General features: G+C 34.9%; 1 protein-coding gene across 1 annotated transcript in view; it reads left to right on the top strand.

The window, feature by feature from the left end:
• Positions 1 to 25,155, top strand: part of LOC150103979 (sushi, von Willebrand factor type A, EGF and pentraxin domain-containing protein 1-like) — a 72,696-nt gene that overhangs the window by 19,743 nt on the left and 27,798 nt on the right. Inside the window, exons 5-9 of the mRNA XM_090397112.1 lie at positions 59 to 235; positions 371 to 550; positions 7,569 to 7,742; positions 10,941 to 11,291; positions 24,693 to 24,887. Coding sequence (XP_090253238.1) covers positions 59 to 235; positions 371 to 550; positions 7,569 to 7,742; positions 10,941 to 11,291; positions 24,693 to 24,887 — 1,077 coding nt within the window. The remainder of the gene's footprint in view (positions 1 to 58; positions 236 to 370; positions 551 to 7,568; positions 7,743 to 10,940; positions 11,292 to 24,692; positions 24,888 to 25,155) is intronic.

Genomic DNA, 25,155 nt, shown 5'->3' on the forward strand with positions numbered 1-25,155 from the left:
TTAATGTTTGAATACACGGATTACGTTCAAGGACATTTATTGCTCTTTATGTATTTAGAAATAGACTGTGGAACTCCGGGAATTCTGTATAACGGTTATCTGAAGAGTACCAGCACAAGGTTTGGATCTGTTATTGTCTTTCGTTGCTTTGACGAGATGACTTTCGTTGGGACGTCAATCTCTACCACTTGTGGAGAAAATGGAACTTGGTCACATCCGCTTCCTAAATGTCTCGGTAAGGAAATATATTTTCAGATAATTTTAAGAATTGCCATTTATTTAGAAGATTTTTGAGGTTTATATATGAAAGTTGTAATAGTTCTATTTGGTTACACCTAATTTTTTTTTTTTTTTTTTTTTTTTTTTGTAGCTCCGTGTTCAGTTCCTGAAGTTGAAAACGGACGAGTGAATAAATTTGCTCCTGGAACTAAAGTACCACATGGAGAACAAATTTTGGTCGATTGCACTCCCCAATATGAACTAAGATATAACAATACTCCAGCCTCTTGTGACAATTCCACGTGGACCCATATCCCTACTTGTATACCAGGTAATTAAGCTGGCTTCCAATTTGAAATTGTCTGATTTTTAACACGTATTGTTTGCACGCTGAAGGTTATTGATTCCTAGAATCCCGAGAAACCCGAGTTTCCACGGATAGAAACCTATTTCTATCCATGTGAAACGACCGACCTCCGCTAACTCACCTTACGATGAAATCCTTTAAAAATTCTTCCTATCCTTAGACAGGATTCGAGCCGAGGTCATTTTAATCAAGTAGATGCTAGATGAATCCATGAAAGACTATATTTTCATTTTAGATTTAAAACAAGTCTTCTCTTTGTCAGGACGAACTCTTCAAACCTTTGTTCTTTCATTTATACAATGTTTCAATGCTTAGAGTTTTTAAGGTGATGCTGGTAAGTATTAATTCTGATTTCGCTATACCATTTACTTCCCAAAGCAGTCAAAATGACTTCTGCATCGATCTTGGCTACTTTCTTTATGCTTGCGAACCTTTTCGGTCACAATCCATGGATTACTCTTTCATCGAAACTCAGCGGGAAATCAGTGAATGTAACTGACATCGTCTTCTAACACTGCTCCATTTTTACTGCTATATTCATAGATCACTGATTGATGAACTGTGAAACTTCACGTCGGTCTATCGCTGAACATGCGCATTATTGAAAAACAAAAAATGGGGGAGGGGGGGGGATTACAGTTCAATCTAGCTTCATAATTTACTGCAAATAATGAATATTCATACAAAAATGTTATATCATATCCGTTAAGGATAATTGTTACATTAGGTCTATAAGAAACATGAAACGCATATTTATCATAAATTAACATGAAGAAACATGAAAAAATTTTTTATGCGAATTAACATGAAGAAACATGAAACGCGTGTTTATCATAGGGTCTGAAGTTTGCAAGACCATGTCTTGTCTCTAGAACAGGGTTTCCGATGATCTAACTCTTAGCCCACCTACAGTACTAAATGCACTATAAATATGATCTGCCATACACTGCACAATGAAAATGGTAAATGTAAGTCATTTTTAGCAATTACAGTTGATCCCTTGAACAACACGGGAGTTAGGTGCGCCGATCTCCCGGTTTTGTTCGAAAATCTGCGTATAACTTTTGACTTCCCCAAAACGTAACTACTAATAGCCTACTGTTGGTAGATTTAATACTGCATCTTTACGTTTGTTTAATTTCTCTCGGCTACAAATGTCCATGTACGGTCTGTAAGTGTTTGTGTGCGTAAGTTTTGATAAATTTTATTTTTTTTTTATAATAGATTTATGTATATTTTATAGTAGTAGATGATAAAATAGACTAGTACCTACATATATTTTATGAATTCATGACATACCTAACGTTTTCTCAATTCTTTCAATATTTCTAAGCTATTTAAAAACACGCAGACGGGGTAAGTCTGCGTGTTTTTCCAAATTGTCACAAATCTCAAAGAAAAAAAAAAAAAAAAAAAATTACCAATATATTTATTCATAAAAAAAAACCGCGTATAAATGGATCCGTACTGTTCAAACCAGCATTCTTGAAGGGTCAACTTGTATGAATTAAATATCTGAAAGAAGGTACTTGTGTAGATCTATGGAACTTCCACAACTTGGCCGCCAGAAGAAAGATGATAGATTTCTCTATTCGTTGAATAGAGAAACTTTTTAATGCTGTTCTTCAGTCCGAATTCGATCGCTGATGCAGACGTGTGGTGTTTTCTTCACCGAAACGAGAAATCTGTTTTTTATCCATTGAAGCTCAAAAATCGACCATAGAACTCACGCTACGTCAGGCATAATATATACGTGTTAGGATCCGAAGAAGGCGATTGGCTAAGGTATTCTCTCTCTCTCTCTCTCTTTCTCTCGAAAGATCATCCGTACAACTGGCTTCTCTGCTCAATATTTTATTCAGTAGGCAATTACGTGAAACGCAATTAGTGGCTTTGCTAAAATCCAAATAAATCACTTCATATCCATTACCTTGGTCTATTTTCCTCGTGACCTCTTCATTAAAAGTAAACAGATTTGCTATAATCGATCTTCCCCTTAATGAAACCCTGATAAGAATATCCCGAATACGATTCCTAATTGATATTTCCATCGCTTGATCAATAACACTAGCGAGAAGTATTTTGGCCTATAATTCTCCACTCGATGTGATGACCTGCCCTTATGAATTGGAATGATTCCGTGAAGTAGTACATGAAAGTCAGGCCTATTCTGTAACTAAACTAGTTATTGCAAATGGAAATATGAAAACTCCTGTGATACTCGCAAAGGCTGGATTGGCTGTTCGGTTACTTGTACTTTACTTCAGGAGGTTAAATAATGATGGGAAGGATGTCACGTGATCTGGAGATAAAGAGGTTGCCTTTGCTTTTATGTCCTTGTATTTAGTTTAACTATTTTAATTGATTTTTTTTTTATTGCGAATTCTACTTTTAAACAAAACCTCCTATTTTGTTTTTTAGTTTATTCACGATATCATTTCCTTTTCTCTCTCTCTCTCTCTCTCTCTCTCTCTCTCTCTCTCTCTCTCTCTCTCTCTCTCTTGTATTTTATTATTCTCTCTATCCCAATATTTATGTTCGTCAAATAGAAACGTCCATCATTAAATATATTAAAGCTTGAATATTTAAACAAAATGCCCGTTCGACAGTCTTCTAGATAGATTGATTAATGTTCTGTTAATGAGCTGAAGACATTCTGATGCGATGCATTGTAATTAGAGAGAGAGAAAAAATAAAAGTAATAAATTCCATTAAGACATCTCGATTTAAATCAACGCCTCCGGAAAGTATTCGTCATAACAAAGAAAAGAAAACGGACTGCTACAAAAGCGAAACCTCTCAAGACGTCTGAGTTTAATTTCACTTCAAAGAAAGCAGCAAAAAAAAAAAAAAAAAAACGGTTGCTTCGCATTCGGAACTTATAATTCTACGGACAGTCAACCTATTTCTTTCTTCGGACTATTTTCAAGACGTTTTTGCAACCGAAATTACACAGTTCTTCAATAAGTGGTGGTTTTTTCTCTTTCCTTCTTTCCGCCCCCTTCATTCATATTCTTCTCCCGCTGACGACCATTCACCTTCTACCTTATCCACGCTATTAACCGAAGTGCGTATACGCGAGCAGGAAGTCGGCATGCCGTGAATATTCGAGTCGCCACGGGAGCCTAGACGTTCCTAATAGCCGCTTCTATTCGGCGTGGCAATCTCCTTTCCGAGATGGCTCTTGAACGAGCAGCGAGGGAGATTTATCACCTATTACATAAAATGCTGCAAGGTAAACACGAAGATAATGTTTTTCTGGGTGCCGTTACCGCAACGCTTTCTATTAACGGCATCCAAGTGACTCCAGGAAGCATCCAATTATATTCGCCTTTTCTGTTACTGGCTTCGTTTCGAGCCGACTGACTTCCAGGCACGCACTGGCGTCATTCTTTCCCGAATGCTTCAACAACGGAGAACTTCCATGACGTGAGCGGCGCTGCAGGAGGGAGCATTAATTGTCCAAATGAACAACGCAGCATCGCTATCATCCCCCCCACTCCCACAAAGAATTCACAAGTGGTGGTGTGTTGTGTTGCAGAGCAACTACTTGATCACTCGTCCTCTGGTGGATGGATTATTTCTTCACGTACGTTTCCTTGGAAACTGAATTTCTTTAACGAGTGTAAGCGTTTTGACTTCGCGTTATCCTTTACTCATTATCAAAGTCTGTCTCTGTGTGGGTAGATGTGGGTGTGGGTGTCGCTTTCTCCTGTGATCTATCAATACTTTTAATTTCGTCTTATTTTTTCCTGTCATCTTTTTCTGTTTATTATTCGTCTCTCTCTCTCTCTCTCTCTCTCTCTCTCTCTCGATAATTTCCCGACACACACACACACACACACACACACACGCGCGCGCGCGCTCGCGCGCATACACTCATTGGTAAGACCGCGGTTCTACTCCCTTCTAAGACACACACAGAATCTTTATAAAGGTTTTTCAATTGATGATAAATTAGCCAGTGGAAGGATATTTTCCTTCCTGAAAACTCGGTTTTTTATCCCTCAAAACAAACAAACTTCTCATAAAAACACACGCAATCAGCACACATAATATACTGACATCTGGCAGTAACCAAAACAGCAACATCAACAACACACAAAGTCGTTCTCAAATGCCCATTGCCTCCTGTGAGTTCTTTATTTCTACTTCACTTCTCTTATTTTTCTTCTTTCTGTGTCTATTGTCTTCAGTTCTTCCTACACATAATTCGTTCTTGTTTCTCTTATTTTTTCCCCTGTCATTCATCTTTTTCTTTTGACATTTCCAATTTCTCTCTCTCTCTCTCTCTCTCTCTTTCTCTCTCTCAATTCGGCGCTTTTGGATAAAAGAACAACCCTCTTTGAATGGAAATGTCTAGATGTAAATGTCGTATAGTATGCGAGAAACATTTATAATGGCTTTTTGATTCAAGGTGCGGTTCTCCCAAGATTGGCAGTCTTCTTCTTTCATAAGATGGCCACAGTTCTTATCAAGCAGTTCCCATCTGAATGCAGATTATGATATTGAAAACTTTGTGCTTAATTTTTTTTTAAGTGATTGTATTCCCCCAAAATAATATAAATAAAAACTAACAAGATTCTTGTCATTCACATTTACTGAAATTAAAAAAGTAACAATAATTAAAGTATATTAAGAAGATAAAACTAGATATTAAAGATAAAGATAAATTTCTAACACATTTTCCTTCCCTAAACGAAATAGATGGCGCTACTTTCGTCTTAACATTTTACTAATCGAGAGGCAACCATCTTCACTTCTCGTTATTATCATCACAGTTTAGTACATTTCTATGCCGTGATATACGAAAAGGATTACTGCTAATATTAATCCTAATCCCCTCCCCCTTTGTGTTGTGTGTGTGTGTGTGTGTGTTGCCTGACATTTTTTATATCAGAATATCAGCAAAAAAAAAATGAAATACTACATTTCAATAATTATAGCAATCCATACAAACATGTTCTTGTATGATTTCCCATTTGGCTTGCATAAACCAGTTTACTAATCTGTTTGAATACAGATTCATTCCCTCTTAACCTGCTTAGCAAGTGCCGTGCATGGTATATTAGCTCTATGTAAACCAACGAACAAGGCAAATATTTAGATAGCCAGATTACCTCACAAAGCATTTCTATAGTTTCTCGCTAACGTTCGTAATCTATTTAAGATAGATTGCTCCGATGAATAGCGACAACACTGAATACCCAATCCGTCTCCAAATGATACCAAACTATCTTTAAATTTGCTTTGAAACATTTCAAACTCTCAAATTAGTAAACAGAGATTTAAAATAAAGCTATTGTTTCTCTGTTTCACGGTTAATAGCAACCAGACGCTATATTTTCGGGTTATCTGTTAATGAATTAAGCAAAAGAAACTTGAGTTTTGCTTGTTATGAAGATTTAGCATTAAGGAGTTCGTCTTGTATAATTAACAGTTGCATTATCCTCCCAACACGAGGCTTTTGCTAGTCCTAATCTTCTAATAATTAGTAGGAAGAATAAAGCACAGCGAACTACATTTAATTTCCTTGTAAAGCCACAGAACGATGTATCATTATCAGTGTCACATTGAAATACAAGAGCGATAACAACGAACCTAGCGGTCAGAACGGTTACTAATCACCTAGGCAACCATTTCTGTATTAAATAGACATATATATGAAACCTTTTAAATGCATGACTGTTACTTCTTTCAGATACGTACTGAATAAAATTAAATAAAATGAACCTTCACCTAGTACAAGAATGTACCGATAATTTTATCGGAAAACGAGTCCAGAATCGTTGCGAGCGTGAGGCGAACAGTAAACGAAGTCTAAATTGTTAAGGCTTTCTTGTCACGCTCTTGTTATAAAAATAGTCAGTTTCCTGAAAGAATAAAAGATGGCGCGCGTGTGCCTGCTGGAACATAACAATTAAAAGGTGTTTGTGGTTTCTTGCTGAAGGGTCTGACGTTGCTTTTACAAAAATGCCAAGTTGTCAGTTTCTTTTTGAAAATAACGTGATTTTTACATCAACGTGTTTCGTTGAGATGTCAAAGGAAGTTTTCATCGACGAATATACTGACATTTGAACTGTTTCTGTATTTCTCGAATTTCATAGGGCAGAATTCTTGGGAAACATGAAAAGGCAGAGTTTTTTTTTATTATTATTATTAATTTTTTATAGACCATAGATAAAAGAAAACTTATCACAATTGACAGCACCATTATGTGTATATTCATACACAATTTTATTGTCTTTATTGATATAAAACATAATTTATGGATTTGCATGACATCTATTTTAATAATGGCTTATTAGTGAAAAAAAGAAAAAAGAAAGAAAGAAAAGAAAAAAAACAATCTCACTTTAAAATAAACAAAATTATAATTTTAGTATATAGAAAAAAATGAATATTATATGTTATATTAGAATCTTTAAAATATTTGAAAAATAACACATATTTAAATAGTATTTTATGAGTTTTATTAATACACCTTTTATTTATTAAAATGGATTTTATAATGTCCGATTTTATTTGTGTATGTTGTTTAAAAATGTGTAATGTGCATAGACTATAATTTTGATTGGCCGATTAAAATGCTTAATGATTCAAACATTAATTTATTAATATTAATATTGACATATAGAAATAAACAGCAATATAAATGGATGACATCAATTATTAATATAACTTTTGTAGTACTTCTATGAAAAGAAAGAATCATAACGCATTGATCAATGGAAAGAGACAGCAAAACAAAACGTCATATTAATATATTAGGAAAAGAGAAATAACAGTGTCTCAGTAAAATTGTGCACTGAATATACAGAATAGAAGACAAGAGACATCTATGTAACTGCTTCAAAATACGTACAAAGTTTATTCATTTTGAATATCGACTTCTGAATATTTTCAAATATATATGATTACAATTATTCAAGGAGTGAAATACTTGCGTGTTAAATTATTACACGATGTTTTTGTATTTCAGCACGATGCAAACAATTACCCAGAAGGCCTAAGAATGGGATGGTGATAGCTCCAAAAACTGATCACGGCATGAAGGCTTTATTTCGCTGCAGAGATGGCTTCAGATTGGCGGGCCCAAATGTCACTGAATGCGAATTTGGAAAATGGATGGGAGAGATCCCGGTATGCACAGAAAGTAAGTAAATCTAAATCACTTACTTATTCACAAACATATTATTTATTATTCCTTTTAACGTGCATCTCCAAAAGTCTATTTTATTGATGAGACAGTCCATTACTATATAAAAGATATTCATGAATCTATTATTCAGTTTCTGAACGTCGATAAAGTGACCGATTTATTAATTACACTTGTTAACAATAAATATAACCTACTTTGACCTCAAACAGCCCTTTCTGGTAATTGATTACACGGGCATTCCACAAAAATGCAGATTCGATGCGTCTCATAATTGACTGAGCAGAGATGAAGGATTTTAACTACAAACCTGTAAACATTTCCGAAGACTTGAAGTTTGTGATGGGACACCTATAAAAAAAAGAATAAACTCTGAGCATGAAGTCATGTCTCCGTAGATGATCATCTATCGAAGGATCATGTACTGAGGCATGACTGCTGTTAGTTGGAAGTTTTTCTGGTTGGCATCGAATACTAGATACTCTTGTGCGTTGTGGCCCGAAAAGAAATTACATATTCATTAATTTTACATTTTCCATACTAGAAAATCAATCGGAGTCTCACCCTGAGCTAAAACTTTTGAATATTAGTAAACAATATTTTTAGGACACGAGCATCTACTCAAACATACACGGATACAGAGGGATTTGAGCATCTACTCAAATTCCTTTGTATTTGCTTACCTGCTTTATATCGCCTGGAATCGACCAATGGCAACATGTCGCTTTCGTAGGCAACATGTCGCCTATGAAGCGGCGACTAATTGACATCTTTGTCTCCATGATAATAATCGACTGTTTTGATTTGTGCGGGCACAAAGGTATTAATTTGATTAAATAAAATGTATTATGAGACTTTGATCCTTTCTTTGTTCTTACATGGTTAACTGTACTTAACCCGCATTATAACATGTCTGTCTAAAGCTGATCTTTTCATCTTAGCTGGTTTAATTTTTATGCTGTAAATAATTGAATGCAATAAAGGAAGTTATCTTGCAGGGGGAAAGAAATGAAGAAAATAGATACATAAATAACACGAGAATCACTGGTATATAATGTTTATTTCATTAATATAATAAATTTTATCAACGTAATCAAACTTTTTATTGAATGTCTCCTCATCTTTTGCACCACAAAGCTAGTTGCTCATTCATCTGCTAGGATACCGATCACTTCTAAGCATCCCTGCTGATTATTCTTAAAATTAATTATTTATTCTTAAATTACTAGACTAATAAAGTGGCAGTTAAGAAAAATATCTTCATTCTCTGTCTGCATGCATTGTTTACAAATTCTTCTTTCTAAAATACGTATTTTAAATATCTCTGAAGTCGAAGTTTATTATACTTTATAACACTATGGCAAAAATGATTTTGAAGATTCATTTATTTTTAAAAAAATGCACTTAAAATGCTAAAAGATAATCAAGATGTCTGTTTCCTTTTTATTACAATCGCTTGCTGAAACTGACAGACTATAAAACGCTCTCTTCTGTTGTCTATATTTCGTTCCTTGTCACATGACTACAACACGCGCGCTTCTAACGCTAATCAAATATGTTACGAAATTAATTCTTTCTCAACAATATGAAGGTTTCAACTTTCTCTTTTGCGTAATTAATTTTTCATTGTTAAGCTTCCAAAATCTGAAGATATTTATTACCAATTTTTTTTTGTTTTGTTACAAAAATGCGTTTGTAATTTAATATTATCTTTCGCCATGATTCCGTTCCTTCTGATTAAACACTTTTTTAATATTCAGGCATATTGTGTTTCTCTATCATCTATTTTAATTACAGCAAATGAAGTTATTTCTTGCAGGATTTGGCGGTTATAATGCAATTTAGAGACCTTAGAAAGAGGTTGGTTATGCATAAAATTGGACACATTAGAAGATAAGAGAGAAAATAAGAGATAATTAAAGAGTAATGGAGGATATCTTGTTCGTTTGCCTAACATTGTGACATCTGTTCATTGTGAGTTTAATATCTATGCTAAATGACTGCTTAAAATAGGTTTGGATCTGCTCAAAAAGTATCAAAACTGACTTTATTTTCCCAGTAAACTATGCTGCTTGGTATCAGAGGACAAGTAACATGTCAGGACAAGTTAATCATCTATTCAAAAACTGCGAAAATCTACAATTTGCTTATATAAAATAACAGTTAAGAGAACTTTATATTAATTAGCAGTTCGTAGTTTTAATAAGCACTATATCATTAAACATATTGAAGTTATCCGAATGGCATTTAGCATTTTTAAATATAGCATCAAATTGACTTTAAATCCTAAATTTCATTTCGAAATGTCAAATACAAATTGAATATTAAATAAGCACATTTAGGAAGTTTGGAACAGTCCTTCAACACCCACGCTACCACCACCTGATGTGCTTTATGAAGAGCTCACACACACACACACACACACACACACACACACACACACACACACACACACACACACACACACACACACACACACACACACACACACACACACACACACACACACACACAAAGGGACGAAAAGTTGATCTGCACTTTCGAGGAGTAATGAGTATGAAGTTGGATGAAACGGTCGACTTTTCATATGAAGGTTGTGATATACTGGAGAAACCTCAAATTAAGTTAGAAATACAAAACAGTCATGCCCTAAAAACAGTAAAAAAAACTGCATTTTTATGACAGTCCACCCACGAAAGACAAGAAACTTACTATATATATTAGTGCTTTGAAATAACTATGGTTACATAATCTATTCTACAGATTAAACATGATAATTTTTCAATCCCTTTCACGCCTCCTGTTAGAAAGATGGTATCTGAAATAGATCAATGGAAAGCATTTATCACCTGCATAAGATATCATAATTATAGAAATTCAAATGCCGGACAAAAAATATAATCAACATTAATATGAATTATATAACCTATGAATGGTAACTTCGGGTATTTTCAACTTGGCTTAATTCTTGACAATTAATAACCTAGCTTAAGTAAGTATAGCCATATTTTTCACATCTTAGTTTTAATACTTGAATACTTTTCCAGATCTCATATACTGTAGATAGAATTTTTTAAGTTTAATCGAATAAGCAACATTTGGCTTAAACCTAATCTTTGACAATGTTTATGTGTCACATTGCCATGTGACTTTCTTTCTTTCTTCACTCTTCTGTCTCTTTGTATATTACCTCAGTCTACTGTCCCTTTCCTGGCTATGTGGAGAACGGACGTGTTCTCTTGGTCGGTCACATGGGGATGTACGACTATCGCCCATATGTGCGAAAGATCAGCAATAATCGTCAGATCATGTACGAATGCGATAGACACTACACCTTAACGGACGGACCACCAGGTGCTACGTGTGTGGATGGACGGTGGAGCCCTCGGGAACTTCCGAAGTGCGTACACGGATCCCATCCTCAGGTCAGATGGAATCGTTCGATTCGAGAAAGGCGAGAAGCAGCTATTCGGCGACAGAGACGTTTGGAAAACAACCGACAACGATGGGGAAGGTCAGGAAAAAAGCTGAATCGCAGAACTCAAGGTACGATTTGAGAATTTGATCTTCGTTTGTTTAAAATTAATACTCCAAGATTAACTTAGAGCAGTTGTAATTGTCGATTCTGTAAAGTTGACGTTATGATATTGGAGATCACGTGATATACGTATGCTTTTTAACAATTCAGTGCCTGCGTATTTGCAAACTATTGTTGTTACCATGGAGACAAGTGACGTCATTTTTTTTTTTTTTTAGTTAAATGGTAGCTAATAGAGCGAAATCTACAGCTGCTCGGGATGCTTACATGTTCACTGATTTTTTGAATTCTCAGTTTGTTAATATTAGACTTCCACTTCCAAGTATTACAGCTTACCGCTCTAAAAATATTTCAGTCTTTCTCTCTCTCACTCTCTCTCTCTCTCTCAAGCGAGAGGGGCTTGATGTTAAAAAAACAAGTTAGGAAATCAAGTACGTTAAGATATGTTAATTTAACAAACAAAAGGCAAATAAATCCATGCGAAATTATATAATGAAACATCTTCCCTAGCAGAAAAAAACACATAATGTCACTACAAGTAATGTCCTTACATGAAAGTTTGATTTCTCTGTAGTCTCAATACGTCCCAATATATCCACTTCCATTAACTAGGATGCATGAAGCCCAATTAACCAACGATTTGGACCATAAATTTCATTCTGTGAATAAATCTGAAACCCCTGAAATATTTTACTAAACAAAAGGAAACCTACGAACTTGTATCTCGTAAAACGTTCAAGATATTCAGTACATATAATCATACCCACTCACTACCTGTGGGATACGTCCGCGCGGTTAGCTTAGTGGCTTTGCGCTTCGCAACCCTATGTCTGGGGAAGCAGTGTCTTATTCGATTCCCATCGACGACGTGAGGAGCTCAAGGATCTTCCTCAGCCATAACCAAGTTAGCCGGTCTTGGGCATGGACAGCAGGATTTTTCCCGCAGTTTATGTGGGGGGTTTCTTCCCGCAAGCAGGCAAAACTGCTCCGTGAACACACGCGGATACAGTCAGGAATACTTAAGACAATCCCTCCAGCTATAGGTCTGAATTGTCATCTATGCCGGTTCCGAGCCGGGATAAAAATAGGGGTGTGTGTGGGGGGGGGGGGTTGAGGTGGTGCCGTACCTCCCCGTAAAAAGGGGCTCACGGCCGTTGAATCACCATACGAAATGAATGAATGAACCTGCGGGATCTCAATTCTTAGCAACTTTTGAATACTATGGGATTTCAAGCCTGCACTAGCAATTCCTATATAATTTCGTAGGGCACAGAATTTTCTACGATTTCTCTTTCTCATCTGATCATTATGTTTGTCTTTCAGTAATATTTCATCCATTCTGTACGCTCGTAAATTTCAGTAAACTTTTTAAATCGGGGCGTAAGTGCCAAGTTCACGAAAATGACGCTTATTTTTAACACCCTCGCTAACGCTTCTTATTGCTAACACTTCTGACTTTAGCTGAGATATCACGAGCAATCCATGCAGCGCTCCTTAAACGTTAAATGCAATCTTTTAGTATTTCTGTACATAGTATGGAACGATTAAAGCAGGAAATAATGAAATATTAAAATAAATCAGTAATGTAAATTAGGTTAAAGAAAGAAATGGACATTTAATATTAAATATTCGGTGAAAGTAATTGAATAATTCCTCTAATGCCTTTAAATTCCTCAGAAGTAATAGCCAGAATCCAGAGAGGACCTTAGTGACTTTGAAAAGGGCGTGATGGTTGGAGCCAGGCTGGTAGGTGCATCAGCGTCTGGAATAGCTGAAATCGCATATGTTAGTCGAAATCGCATATGTTAGTCCTATCGACCGCCATCTGCATGGCGGACGATAGGACTAACATCATCAGCGAAATGCAATAGTGGACGAAAGCGCTTCTGCAAGAGTGGGATATTCGAGAGTGCTGTAGCACAAAAAATAGACGGGTTACTACTGAGCAACTGTTTGAAAAATTCAACACCGATCGTGAGAAATCCATTTCAACAAAAATTCTGCGCTGGGAACTAGACACAGTTGTATATTACGGTCGGGGTGCCTTACACAAGCCTTTGATCATCCCCTGTCAACGCATGTCTTCGCATCCAACGGTGCATAGATCACAGACATTGGAGGGATGTGATATGGTCAGAAGAATCCACGTTCACACTTTTTGCTGCCAACGGATGAATACGTGTGTGGCGTCAGCCGAAGGAGGCTTACCAGCCAGTGTGCTTGTTTCCAATTGTGAAAGGTTTTGTTGGTTCTGTAATAGTCTGAGGTGCATTTCATGGCGTGATTTGGTCCACTTGTTCTACTGGAAAGCAAAGTGGATGCTTCACGTTATCTTTCCATCATAAGTGATCATCTTCATCCCATGTGGACACACTTTTCTCCTACGCAACCCGGTTTCAACAGGACAATGCTCCCATCTATCGAGCAAATGTGATCACCCATTCGTTTGTGGAACATGACGGTGAGGTACCATTTATTAGAAATCCTATATAACATTTATGGACCATTTTCGAGCGAGCGCTGAGGCATTGTTTCCCACCTCCAAAGAACAAAGGTGAATTGATACAGTTTCTATGGTATACGAATGGTATAAAATTCTTCCTGTTGAGTTTCAAGCAGTACAGAATCTCTTCCTTGAAGAATAGATGCCGTATTACCCGAAACTTGTCACTGTTTCCATTTTTTCCATAATCACTTAGAAGGTTTAATAGAAGAAAATGCAATGAACGTGAAAACAAATTCACATATGTTTATTATACATTTAAGTCCTTATAAGGACTGGCTTAAAGGGGCGAAGCAAGAATGCTTTTCATCTTCCCCGTTATCTGTAGAGGACAGTGTAGGGATAAGGTGTTATTGAGCTATTAAAGCTCTGATCATGGCAGGAGGGTAACAGCAATAGCCTCAGTTAGAACTTCATTAGCTACAGCATTGCCATCCATTACCCTCCAAGGGTATTGGATTGAATAAATCAATCACCGCATCTCACGGTCGATTGATTCCGAAATCCTATCCTTATTATACATTATGGATGTGAATATATGAATATAAAAGGTTTTAAAGAAAAATTAAGAGGTGTCTTTATTAAATTTTATTTTAAGAATAAATTATCGAAAAATAATTTAAAAATATTATTTAATTTCGATAAAATAATATTTTTGTACTAAAGTTTTTAAGAAATAATCTTATTTATTTTAACGATAAATCTTTAATTTTAAATAGATATAGATCCATAGATTGTTATTAATTATATATTAATGAAAGAATAGCAACTTTTTTAAAAAAACAGAAATAAAGAGGTTAATAATAATGGGAATATATTCACCAGAAGAAGGGAAAATAGATGAAACTGTAATATTTTATAAAAATTTAGAAACATTGATGAGATATTGTAATAAATTTAATTACTTGATAATTGTAAAGGATTTTATGATAGAATGGGGAACTAAAGTAGAACAAAGTATTATAGGCAGATATCGATTGGTCATCATTTTATGAATTAAAAATCACAAAGACATTTTCCAAAAATAAAAAATAAATAAATAAAATAATATATATATATATACAAACACACACACATAAATATACATGTGACCACTTATACTGAGATTCGAGCGATGGCCCTCAGTTCTTCCGTACCTGTCAAGAAGCAGAAAAATTTCTCCTGTTGCCAGCTTGAATGTTTTCTCAAACTTTCAAGATCACACGCCTTCTGTCTAAACTATCACGTAGGAATAAGGAAGCTAATTTCTCACGTGATTAGAATTTACCATATCCGGACTATTGCGCTCAACTTAGATACATGGTTCAAAACGATCGTCATTGTCGTCGTATGTTACGCTTTCGCGCAGGCCTACACGTTTTACCGCATAAGCTTCCGTAACCGATAATCTCGGGGAATAGGTTGGTTGCTCCTTATTTACGGTGGTATCCCATGTCTGTCAAAGCGTGTGTTCACGGGGCCGGTTTGCTTGCTTTGCGGGAGGAAAAAACCCCAGGATAAACTGGGGAAAAAAAACCTGCTGTCCATCCCCCGGCTAACTTCGCTATGGCTGTGGAAAATCCTTCAGCTCCTTATGTCACCGACGGGAATCGAACCTAAGACACTCCTTCCCCAGGCATATGGTTGCGTAGTGCACACCCACTAGGCTAACGGAATCAAAACGATACACCTACAAATAGAATAAAAATAAAAATTGAAAAAAAAAAAATAATTACATGCGAATATATACATAAGTTGTAAAATAAAGACAGGAAATATATATAAGAATAAGAAAAACAAGTCAATTTTTATGAATAGCACAAGAAAGAATTTACAATTCATGTAAGAAATTTTTTTATTATTATTATTAAGAGAGACCACCAGGAAATCCACCCATTCATCGAGTGAGTCCGCATACTAAACGCACCAGCTATCATACTTATTCTTGAATTCATTCACACTACCTTGCACTCACGACATCCAATGGAATCCATTCCAATCACGTACCACTCTATGAGAGTGGTACGTGATTGGAATCTAGCCCTCATCCGCTTCTTAGCGGCCTTCATTCTCAGCTTCCAAGGATTTCCTCTTGTCCTTCCCCCCCATAAAATGGAAAATTCAATGAACTAAAATCCTGTATGACCCTTTCAGAAGTTTGTAAGTCTCAATCATATCACCCCTCTTTCTCCTGTTTGCTAGTGTCTGCAGTCTACAAATTCTCAATCCGACTTCATAATCAGTATTCCTCAATCCTGATATCATTTTTAACCCTTTCCTTTGTACTTTCTCCACTATATCAGAATCACAACGGAAACCTGGAGACCAGACCTGCGCACAATAGTCCAAGTGAGGTCTTATCAAGACCTTGTAAAGAGACAAAATGACATCCTTATCTTTACATGTTAAAGTTCGTTTCAGCATTGCAATTATCTTTAGAGTTGTATTTGCGATCGTTGCTACATGGCACCTGAAATTCAACTTGCTATCTACTAACACTCCAAGATTCCTAGCCTGATCAGTTTCTTCTAGCATAATCCCACCAATATAATACGCCATTCGATATCTAATCACGCCGAAGTGCAATAATCTACACTTACTAATAACGAACTGAAATCCATTTTCCCGTGCCCACATTTCCAGGCTATTCAAATAATTTCAAATCATTCTGCAAGTAGCAAAATCAGCATTCCTGATTATGCTAACTATCTTTTGCGTTATCAGCAAATAGCTGCATATCACCTGTCAAATCCTTCCCAATACCATTAATGTACAGATTGAATAACAGTGGACCAAGGACTGATCCTTGCGGTACACCACTGGTTACCTTAAATCTTTCAGACTCACATCCCCCGTATACTACTTTTTTGATATCTCTCAGTCAACCATCCTCTTATCCACGCTAATATTTTATAATCCAAACTCATATTCTCAAATGTATGCAACAGTCGTCCATGCAGTATTCTGTCAAAAGTCTTAGCAAAATCCAAAAGTATCATGGTGTATCCATTCCCTTTGTCTAGTTCAATGGTAACATTATTTTCTGAAACGTAACCCTCCCTTAGTAAGTCTATGCTGTTCATTGCAAAGTAGAGATTCACTGTCAACCTATTTCTGAATGAGAGCCCTAATTAATTTTTCAAAAATCTTCACCACCACTCCTGACTTTCTCATTGGTCGATAGTTGGTTACATCAGCCTTGTGCAATGAAATTACCATACACATTCCTATTCTGACACTCAAATTATAAAGCCTGGTTAAGGGAATAGTCAGTTCAAGTGAACACACGTTTGGTACCCGTGCTGATATTTCATCAGACCCTATTGCTGAATTCTTATTCAGTTTGTGCAACAGCTGTAATGCCTCCTCTTCATACATCGGAGTTTCCTCATTCAGTGAAGAGGTGCAGTGAGCTCAATGTTGCATACACTAGGTTGATAGCTTTTAGCAAAATGGAAACTCATTAGTCGAACAACCTCATCTATATCTGTCACCCTCACACCATCTGCATTCGGAAGAGTTATTCTTTCATATTCATTCTTTCTTTTACTTGTAACATATCGATAGACTTGTGGGCTATTGGGATATCTTTAGCATGCAGAGCCAGTTTTTTTTCATACTCAGACTTAGCTTTACATACAACAATTGTGACTGCTCTAGCATGCTGCTGGTTATAATTTTCATAACGGACATCATCCTTATGCAAACGGTATTCGTTCTACATCATCATTTTCTTACGAATCTCTTTCTTAATAAGATTACACATCCATTTGACTCCTACCGTATTTATTCTTCGAATTCTCGGGACACATTCTGATATCGTATCATTTAAGTGTTGTTTAAAGGCTTTCCATGCACTGTCGGTATTCTTCCCATCTAGCAACCGATCCCATTCCACTGAACTCAGTAGTTCATAATTTCCTGCTTTGTAGTTCAGCATGTAACATTTTCTGAATGAAACATTCATAAATTTAGTCACTTTCCAAATGAGTACCGCATAATCATTGTCACCAACTGGAGGCAAAATAGTTACGTCTTTAACTGAAACGCCCTCTTATACTATAATCAAATGTAACACTCTTTGACCTTCTATCACATGTTGCTCGAGGAAGTCTCACAACAGCTCAATAAATTTAGTTTCATTCTTCTCGTGAGATTTTACTATTACACAATTAATATTTTGGATAATTTAAGTCGCCCATTATGATTATACTTTTCGGGCCTATCGTCTCTATTTGGTGATGCATTTCTTCATCACTGGCAACCGATCTACCAGCTCTGTAACCACACTCCACTGTGTATTTAATCTTGTTACACTCCACCTCACACCAGATGGCTTCAAACTCTGACACAAATTGTTACTGGTATTGCAGTCATAGGTTTCAACACCAATTGGATTCAAGTCATCCGATATCATTAGCAGCACGCTCCCTCCTCTTCTATCTTATCTATCTTTCCTTAAAATACTGTACCCTTTAAACTCAATACCCAGTCAGTATGTCTGATTCTGATAGCTACGTCTCATTAATACCTACAATCTGAGATGCCAAGATATTGGATTCATGTCATCCGATGTCATTAGCAGCACGCCTCAGCACACAGATACTAAGGCAACAAACTCTACACCTTTATTTCTGATATCACAAAGGAAATACCATTTTTTATAAAAAGGGAAGAATTTTATTATGTATTATGTATTATTAAAAAGGAAAATCATAGAACACTTTTTAAAATTTATTTTATGTAAATTTTAACATCTAATCTTTAACAAATTTATTTCACGTTTAATATTTATTTTCAATATTTAAAAATAAATTTTAATATTTTATTTAATCTAAACCAAGCAGAGAAGTCAGAGCAGATACCAGAAAGATGTGCGCACACATACATAAACACCCTTTAAAAAAATCTATCGCCTCTCATAAAATAAATTAAATTACTTCCAAATATAAAAGGTGAAAATTCAGAGGGTGACAGATGGCAATGCTGTAGCCAATGAAGTTTTAACCGAGTCTCGGCTATTGCTGTTACCCCGCCATGACCAAAGCTCATAGCTCAATAACACATATCCATACATTTTCTTCTATAGATAACGTGGAATATGAAAAGTATTCTTGTTTCACCCATCTAGCCAAAAAAAAAAAAAAATATATATATATATATATATTTTTTTTTTTAAATAGATTTAATGACTTAAAAACCGAGATTACTTATAAAGATTTAATAAGATTAATACAACTAGTTTCGGCTTATAATAGCCTTCATCAGGTATTCTTAAAGGAAGAGAATAGTAATAAACATTGAAGTATCTAAAAACTTGAAAATACAGGTAAAATATCGCCACACATAATTGATACATAAAAAACGTTGTATTTTTTCAAGTTGTTCTAACAGACGTGCCATTGTTTATTGCAAGTATGCGTGCAGACTCACGTGAACGCCAATATTGAATAACTGCAGTATGACTATCTGGGATGTTATAACTCAAATTGTTGTTTAAGTGGACAGGATTCAGAAGGATTTCCCTTGATTCTATAATTTTTCTCTCCAACTCATCATCAGAGCGAAAAATATTTTCTGATTTATCCCAGCAAACGGAGTGGCTTTGTTGATCATCATTAGGATTATTTGAAAAAAGAACATGACTGGATAACGCAGTTGCATGTGATCTTTTGTAGATATTTCGGACAAACTAACAAATCTGTTGAGCAACGTATAGAAGAGCATAAAAGAGACATCTCTTACAAAAGATCACATGCAACTGCGTTATCCATTCATGTTCTTTTTTCAAATAATCCTAATGATGATCAACAAAGCCACTCCGTTTGCTGGGATAGATCAGAAAACATCTTTCGTTGTGATGATGAGTTTGAGAGAAAAATTATAGAATCAAGGGAAATCCTTCTGAATCCTCTCCATTTAAACAACAATTTGAGTTATAACATCCCAGATAGCCATATATATATATATATATATATATATGGCTATCTGGGATGTTATATATATATATATATATATATATATATAATTAAAATGGACAATGTTATCTTTATTCATGCTTATTTTATCTCTTACAAGACAAAGCGCATGTTATCTCCCAACTAATTCCATATGAAGTCTGCGTGCTAACGGAAATGGCAAGACAAATTCGCTAACACGGGCCCGGTAATACACAGTCCACCACAAGAATGCTGTATCTTTAAGAGAGGAATGTAATTATGATTAATGACTCTTCTAGCTATCCACCATGGCTGACAATCATAATTTATTTGTAAACGACCCTGTGCAAGCGTACATTTTAATCAAGTCTTCAGTATTGCCATTATAAATATTAATGTTCCCGTCTCCGAATAGTGTCACGTGCTACCTCGAAATATGAGACCAAAATTAACAATTGCTAGCACGTGAAATGAATCAATTTCCGTTTTCGCGTCATCATGTTTGTTTGCTTTTGTCCTATTCATATCCATGCATACATTTTCACGTGAATTATTTACTGTTTTATTTATATTTTATTAGTATAAAATATAATTCTTTCATTATAATAAAATAATTATATATCTTTATTTATTTATTATAAAAACAACAGAACAGACATTACATAATTAAAATATATATGCATATAAATATTGATGAGAGGAAGAACGGGAAAACAAACATAATGACGCGAAAACGAAAATCATATATAAACATTGAACACTCTGTAGAAACAATTATATATTCTTTATACATATAAATTCATATATATGGCACTACAGGAAAGCCTCTTTAGCTCGGTCGGTATAGACCAGGGGTCGGGAACCTTTTTGAACCAAAGAGCCATTCCACCAAAAAAATTAATTAAAACTAAATTTTGGGAGCTGCAACTTCAAGTCGATTTTTCCTGGTGACTCAAAGTTGCAGTTAGTTCAAACTTAGGTAATTTTTTTTTTTTAATTCAGTACTTCCAGATATCAAATACCACTTTTATGTTTGCATATAAATTTTTTATATGTTCAATAAATAAAACAACATTAAGTTCGATTAAGTTTTTAATCACAAAACATGTTTACGTAACTATAATATTATAAAAAAGCCAGAATTTGTGTTGCAAAAAGAATTATTCCGAACAAAAATACAATATTATGTATTTTAATAGATATTTGATTGTTTTAATTTAAAATTCACTAACGAGACTTTTGATTTTGCATCTTCTCAGCCAATTTACTTAAATCTGGATTGTATGTGGTGCACTTTAATAGTAATTCGGCTTTCAAACTTTCATCAGTCAATTTGTTCCTATACTTATTTTTAATGTAATTCACTGAGGAGAAAAATTGTTCGCAATTGTACGTTGAACCGAAAAGAGTCAAAACCCCAAAAGCAAGTCGCCTGGCATTTGAATAATTAGTTGGGAAAGAATTCCAACATTTAAATATAATTTCCTGTGGTGTTTCTTCCATAGTTTCCTCGTTTTCTTCAATTTGTGCTACCATTTCCTGAAGTTTTTGTACCCAGATGCTTTTGTTCTGAATTTCCAGAAGCTCCATTTGTAGTTCTGCAATTGATATTCCGGGAAAAACTTCAATATCTATTAATTTTAAATTGAAATTTAAATGATGTAATATAAATTTCATCTCGTGATGTTTTTTTTTAAATCCTGAAATCTGCTTGTAAATGATTCTAAAATTACAGTAATTATTTCAGCAAATATTTTGCAATCAACTTTTTCTTGATTTAAATTCAATCTATAATTTTTTTAGATTTTCAAAATATATAAATTTTTCTTCAGTAACATAACATCTTCCAAAACACTCTTAGTTTCTGTTCAAAGGTAAGGACTTCCTCTAGTAATTGTAAGGCTGTGTTTCCCTTCCCTTGAACTTTAAATTTAGCTTATTAAAATGTTGTCATATCAAGTAAAAAACAAAAATTTTGTATCCATTCGGGATTACTGAGACGTTCCACATGATTTACGTTATAATTTTTAGTGGTTAAGAAAACAATTACTTCTTTTAAGCACTGAAAAAACTTTTTAATGCTTTTTCTTCTTGATAACCATCGTACAGATGTAAATGTCACTAAATCTTTATATTGACTACCAAGTTTCTCTAAAAATGTGTCAGAAACGTCTGTGATTCAACGCCTGAAATCGGATGAAATTGATCATTGGCACAACAACATCCATCACTCTTTTTAGTTGTAGTAATAATCCCAAAGAATTTGTAACTAAAGCTTCTTGATGCAAAATGCAATGAAATGAAATAACTCCATGTGGAATATGAGTGGAAAATAATTGAACAAATCGCTTATTTTTCGCAATCATAGAGGGCGCGCCATCGGTCGCAATGCATACTATATTATTAATATTTTTATTTTTATTCTGTAAATTTGTCAGAAGGTTTTCTGAAATATCTTGACCTGTAGTCAAGATATTTCAGAAAATATCTTGACTACAGTTGATTCATCAACCGCAATAGGTATAAAATCGGAAGAATTAATATCCATAATTTGCATATTTGAAACTTCTGCAGAAATTGTTACAATCCGCTCCTTGACAGTTCTAGCCGAAAGAGGTAAATCTTTATTTTTTTTTTACGTATCTCGTCCTTATTTTTCATATCCTTAAATAGAATTTCAGAGCCATCATACATGCAATTTTTTAGAAATTCACCATCGGTAAAAGATTTTCCCGCTTTTGCTATTTCAAGGGATAACAAAAAACTTGCTTCAGTAGTATTTGACGAAGATTTCGTCCAAGTTGACAAATTTCTTTGCTGAAGAAATGTTTTCTTTTGTAATTCTTCAATAGCTTTTTTTCAGTTATCACCCTCATGATATTTTTAATGAAGTCTAAATGTTTTCCTCGAAAATGTCGTTCGACATTACTTGATTTGTTATTTTGAAGTCGTAGATGGCAAATTAAGCATCGGATTTCCATTTACTTCTATAAATGCAAATTTCTCTATCCACATTTTATTGAATCCGCTGTTTTCTTCATTTATGTTTCTTTTTCTTGAACTCATATTAAGAGGTTTATTATCACAAATTTACCTGCAAGTAAAAACACATATTCAACATAATAAAAATTAATTTTTGCATAACATTGTCTGACACTAAATTAAACACCAGTTTAGTACCACAATCAATAAGTTAACTAACAGAATATTTATTTTGACAGTTAATATCCGTATGTATCTAAAAACCGTGGTGTTTGACAGGACAGCTGATCAATTAGTTCAAATTTTCGCCGTGGCGCTAGTTACCTTAAGCAGGGGTTAACATTTAGCAGTATTTCAAATGTAACGTACTGTAGTTGCAGTTGTTCGTGTCAAAATTTCATGCGTAACACACATCACAGGCCGTATCAAAAAACAATATTTAGTTGTTTGTATTAATTATGTGTCTTTTAATTCAATATAAAAGAGCCGCCGGTTCCCGACCTCTGTGCTAGCCCATAAACGTATGTGCTAGCACAAAGAAGAACTTCGTAGAACCTCGGACAACTTTCAAAAGTGTTATAAGCGTCCATACCACGTAGCATAGCGGCAGCTGTAGTAACAACAGGGAACCTACGAACTATTATGGAGGACATCATTAGATTTTGACTGGATAGTGCAGTACATTGATAGAGTTAGAAGGATCTGTTCTTTTGTACTGAATTATGGCCGAAGCAATTTTGGCTACGAGGCCATTGTATTATGTCTGTTAATTTGGTTTGTTTTCTTAATGGATTTAGAGGTTTGTTCTTTTTTCCCTTAAATTATGTTAGACTCTGTAATATAGCGCTGTAATGCCATTTTTAAATGTCTCAAACTGAGACAGGAGTTTTTTTATTGTTATTAGACGTACTACGTTTGCTACTTTATGGGATTTGTTCATTCTGCTTATAAAAAAAATAAAAATAAAAAAATAAAAATTGGCACACTACAATTGAAACATTATACTTTCTTGTCCGTTAAACAAATCGGCCTTTCAGAACACACGCAATTTACAGACAAAAATTACTAGTTGTGGTGGTGGTGGAGTTGGGCGGTAGATGGGGTTGATGGAGATGATTCGTAGTAGAGGTTCGGTGTAGTGGTTGAGACAGTTGTAGGTGTCCTCCAACGATGAGTCTTCGGACTCCTTGGAGGAAGACAATAATAATAATAATAATAATAATAATAATAATAATAATAATAATAAACAGAAAAATACAAGAAAATGCTCACCTATAAAATGCTCACCTATTAAACAATTAAATCATCCCATTTGCCGCACATGCGCGGTACGCGCATGTGCGGCAAATGGGATGATTTAATTGTTTCAATCTTAACGTAATTTGTGTGCCAAATTCGAGTAAAAAATCCCCGCGATTGTTTTTTGTTTTCCTCTCAAAATAAGACTTCAAAATGGAGGAAATATCTGACTCAGATCGAATACTGTGCAGTACCAATATTTGTACTTCAAAACTGAAATCTTACGTGAAGGGAAAAAAAAGGGAAAAAAAGAGATTCGGAGTACTTTATTGTAAGGTGGAGATGGTGCAGTTGATCGAATGGTTCTTCGAACTACGCTACAGAGGTGCAATACTTATAATTATTGTCCATTGTGTTCGAAACATCATGAAACATACATCCCCTAATGTACACCATTGAATACCATTAGTAATGAGAGAGAGAGAGAGAGAGAGAGAGAGAGAGAGAGAGATGAAATTTAAAAAAAAAAAAAAGAAAAAGGTGAAGGAAAACAAAACAAGGCTAGACAGTTTAAACATCTCGCACTCCACGTACTGTGCGAGGGCATTACCCTTCGTATATCATATAGTGTTACAACTCCTATTACTTTCATATTATATTTTCAACCTCGAATAGTAGTTTGAATCAATAACACATTAAGATTGTTTTTAATATAATCTCCGTGAGCTATCTGCTTATAATTTTCTGTACTTTTCTTTCTATTTTAGAATCATGCAAACCTCTTGTTCAAGTGCCCTGGATGGACGTAGATGTGATCAAAATGGGTAAAGGGAAAGGTAGAGTTCCACATGGGAGTGTTATGAAAGTAGTCTGTGGACGAGGCTACACGTTAAACATAGGGAACCGGACTGCTCGTTGTATGCGTGGAAGATGGAAACCTCAGGAACCAGAGTGTGTCACGTGTACGTTGCTTACGTACGTATGTCTGTGTTATCACCGTGATGATTCTAATACTTGTTTACTTTCAGCTACAACCAGAGGGCGCTGCGAGATGAGATTTGATTTTTAACGTTTAAAACATCCGTATATAACACTAACAGAAAAATACTTTAAATATTGGCGTTTCAAGTACAGACAGTGTACATTCCGCTATGAATTACATTTAAAGAAATTATAAATCTTATTTAAAGGTGGTTTTTTTTTTTTTTTTTTTTTTTTTTTTGTAAATTT

Source organism: Typopeltis vanoorti, chromosome 8, assembly GCF_054136105.1.
Source record: "Typopeltis vanoorti isolate ZY-2024b chromosome 8, IOZ_Tvanoo_1.0, whole genome shotgun sequence".
Classification (NCBI taxonomy): Eukaryota; Metazoa; Arthropoda; class Arachnida; order Uropygi; family Thelyphonidae; genus Typopeltis; species Typopeltis vanoorti.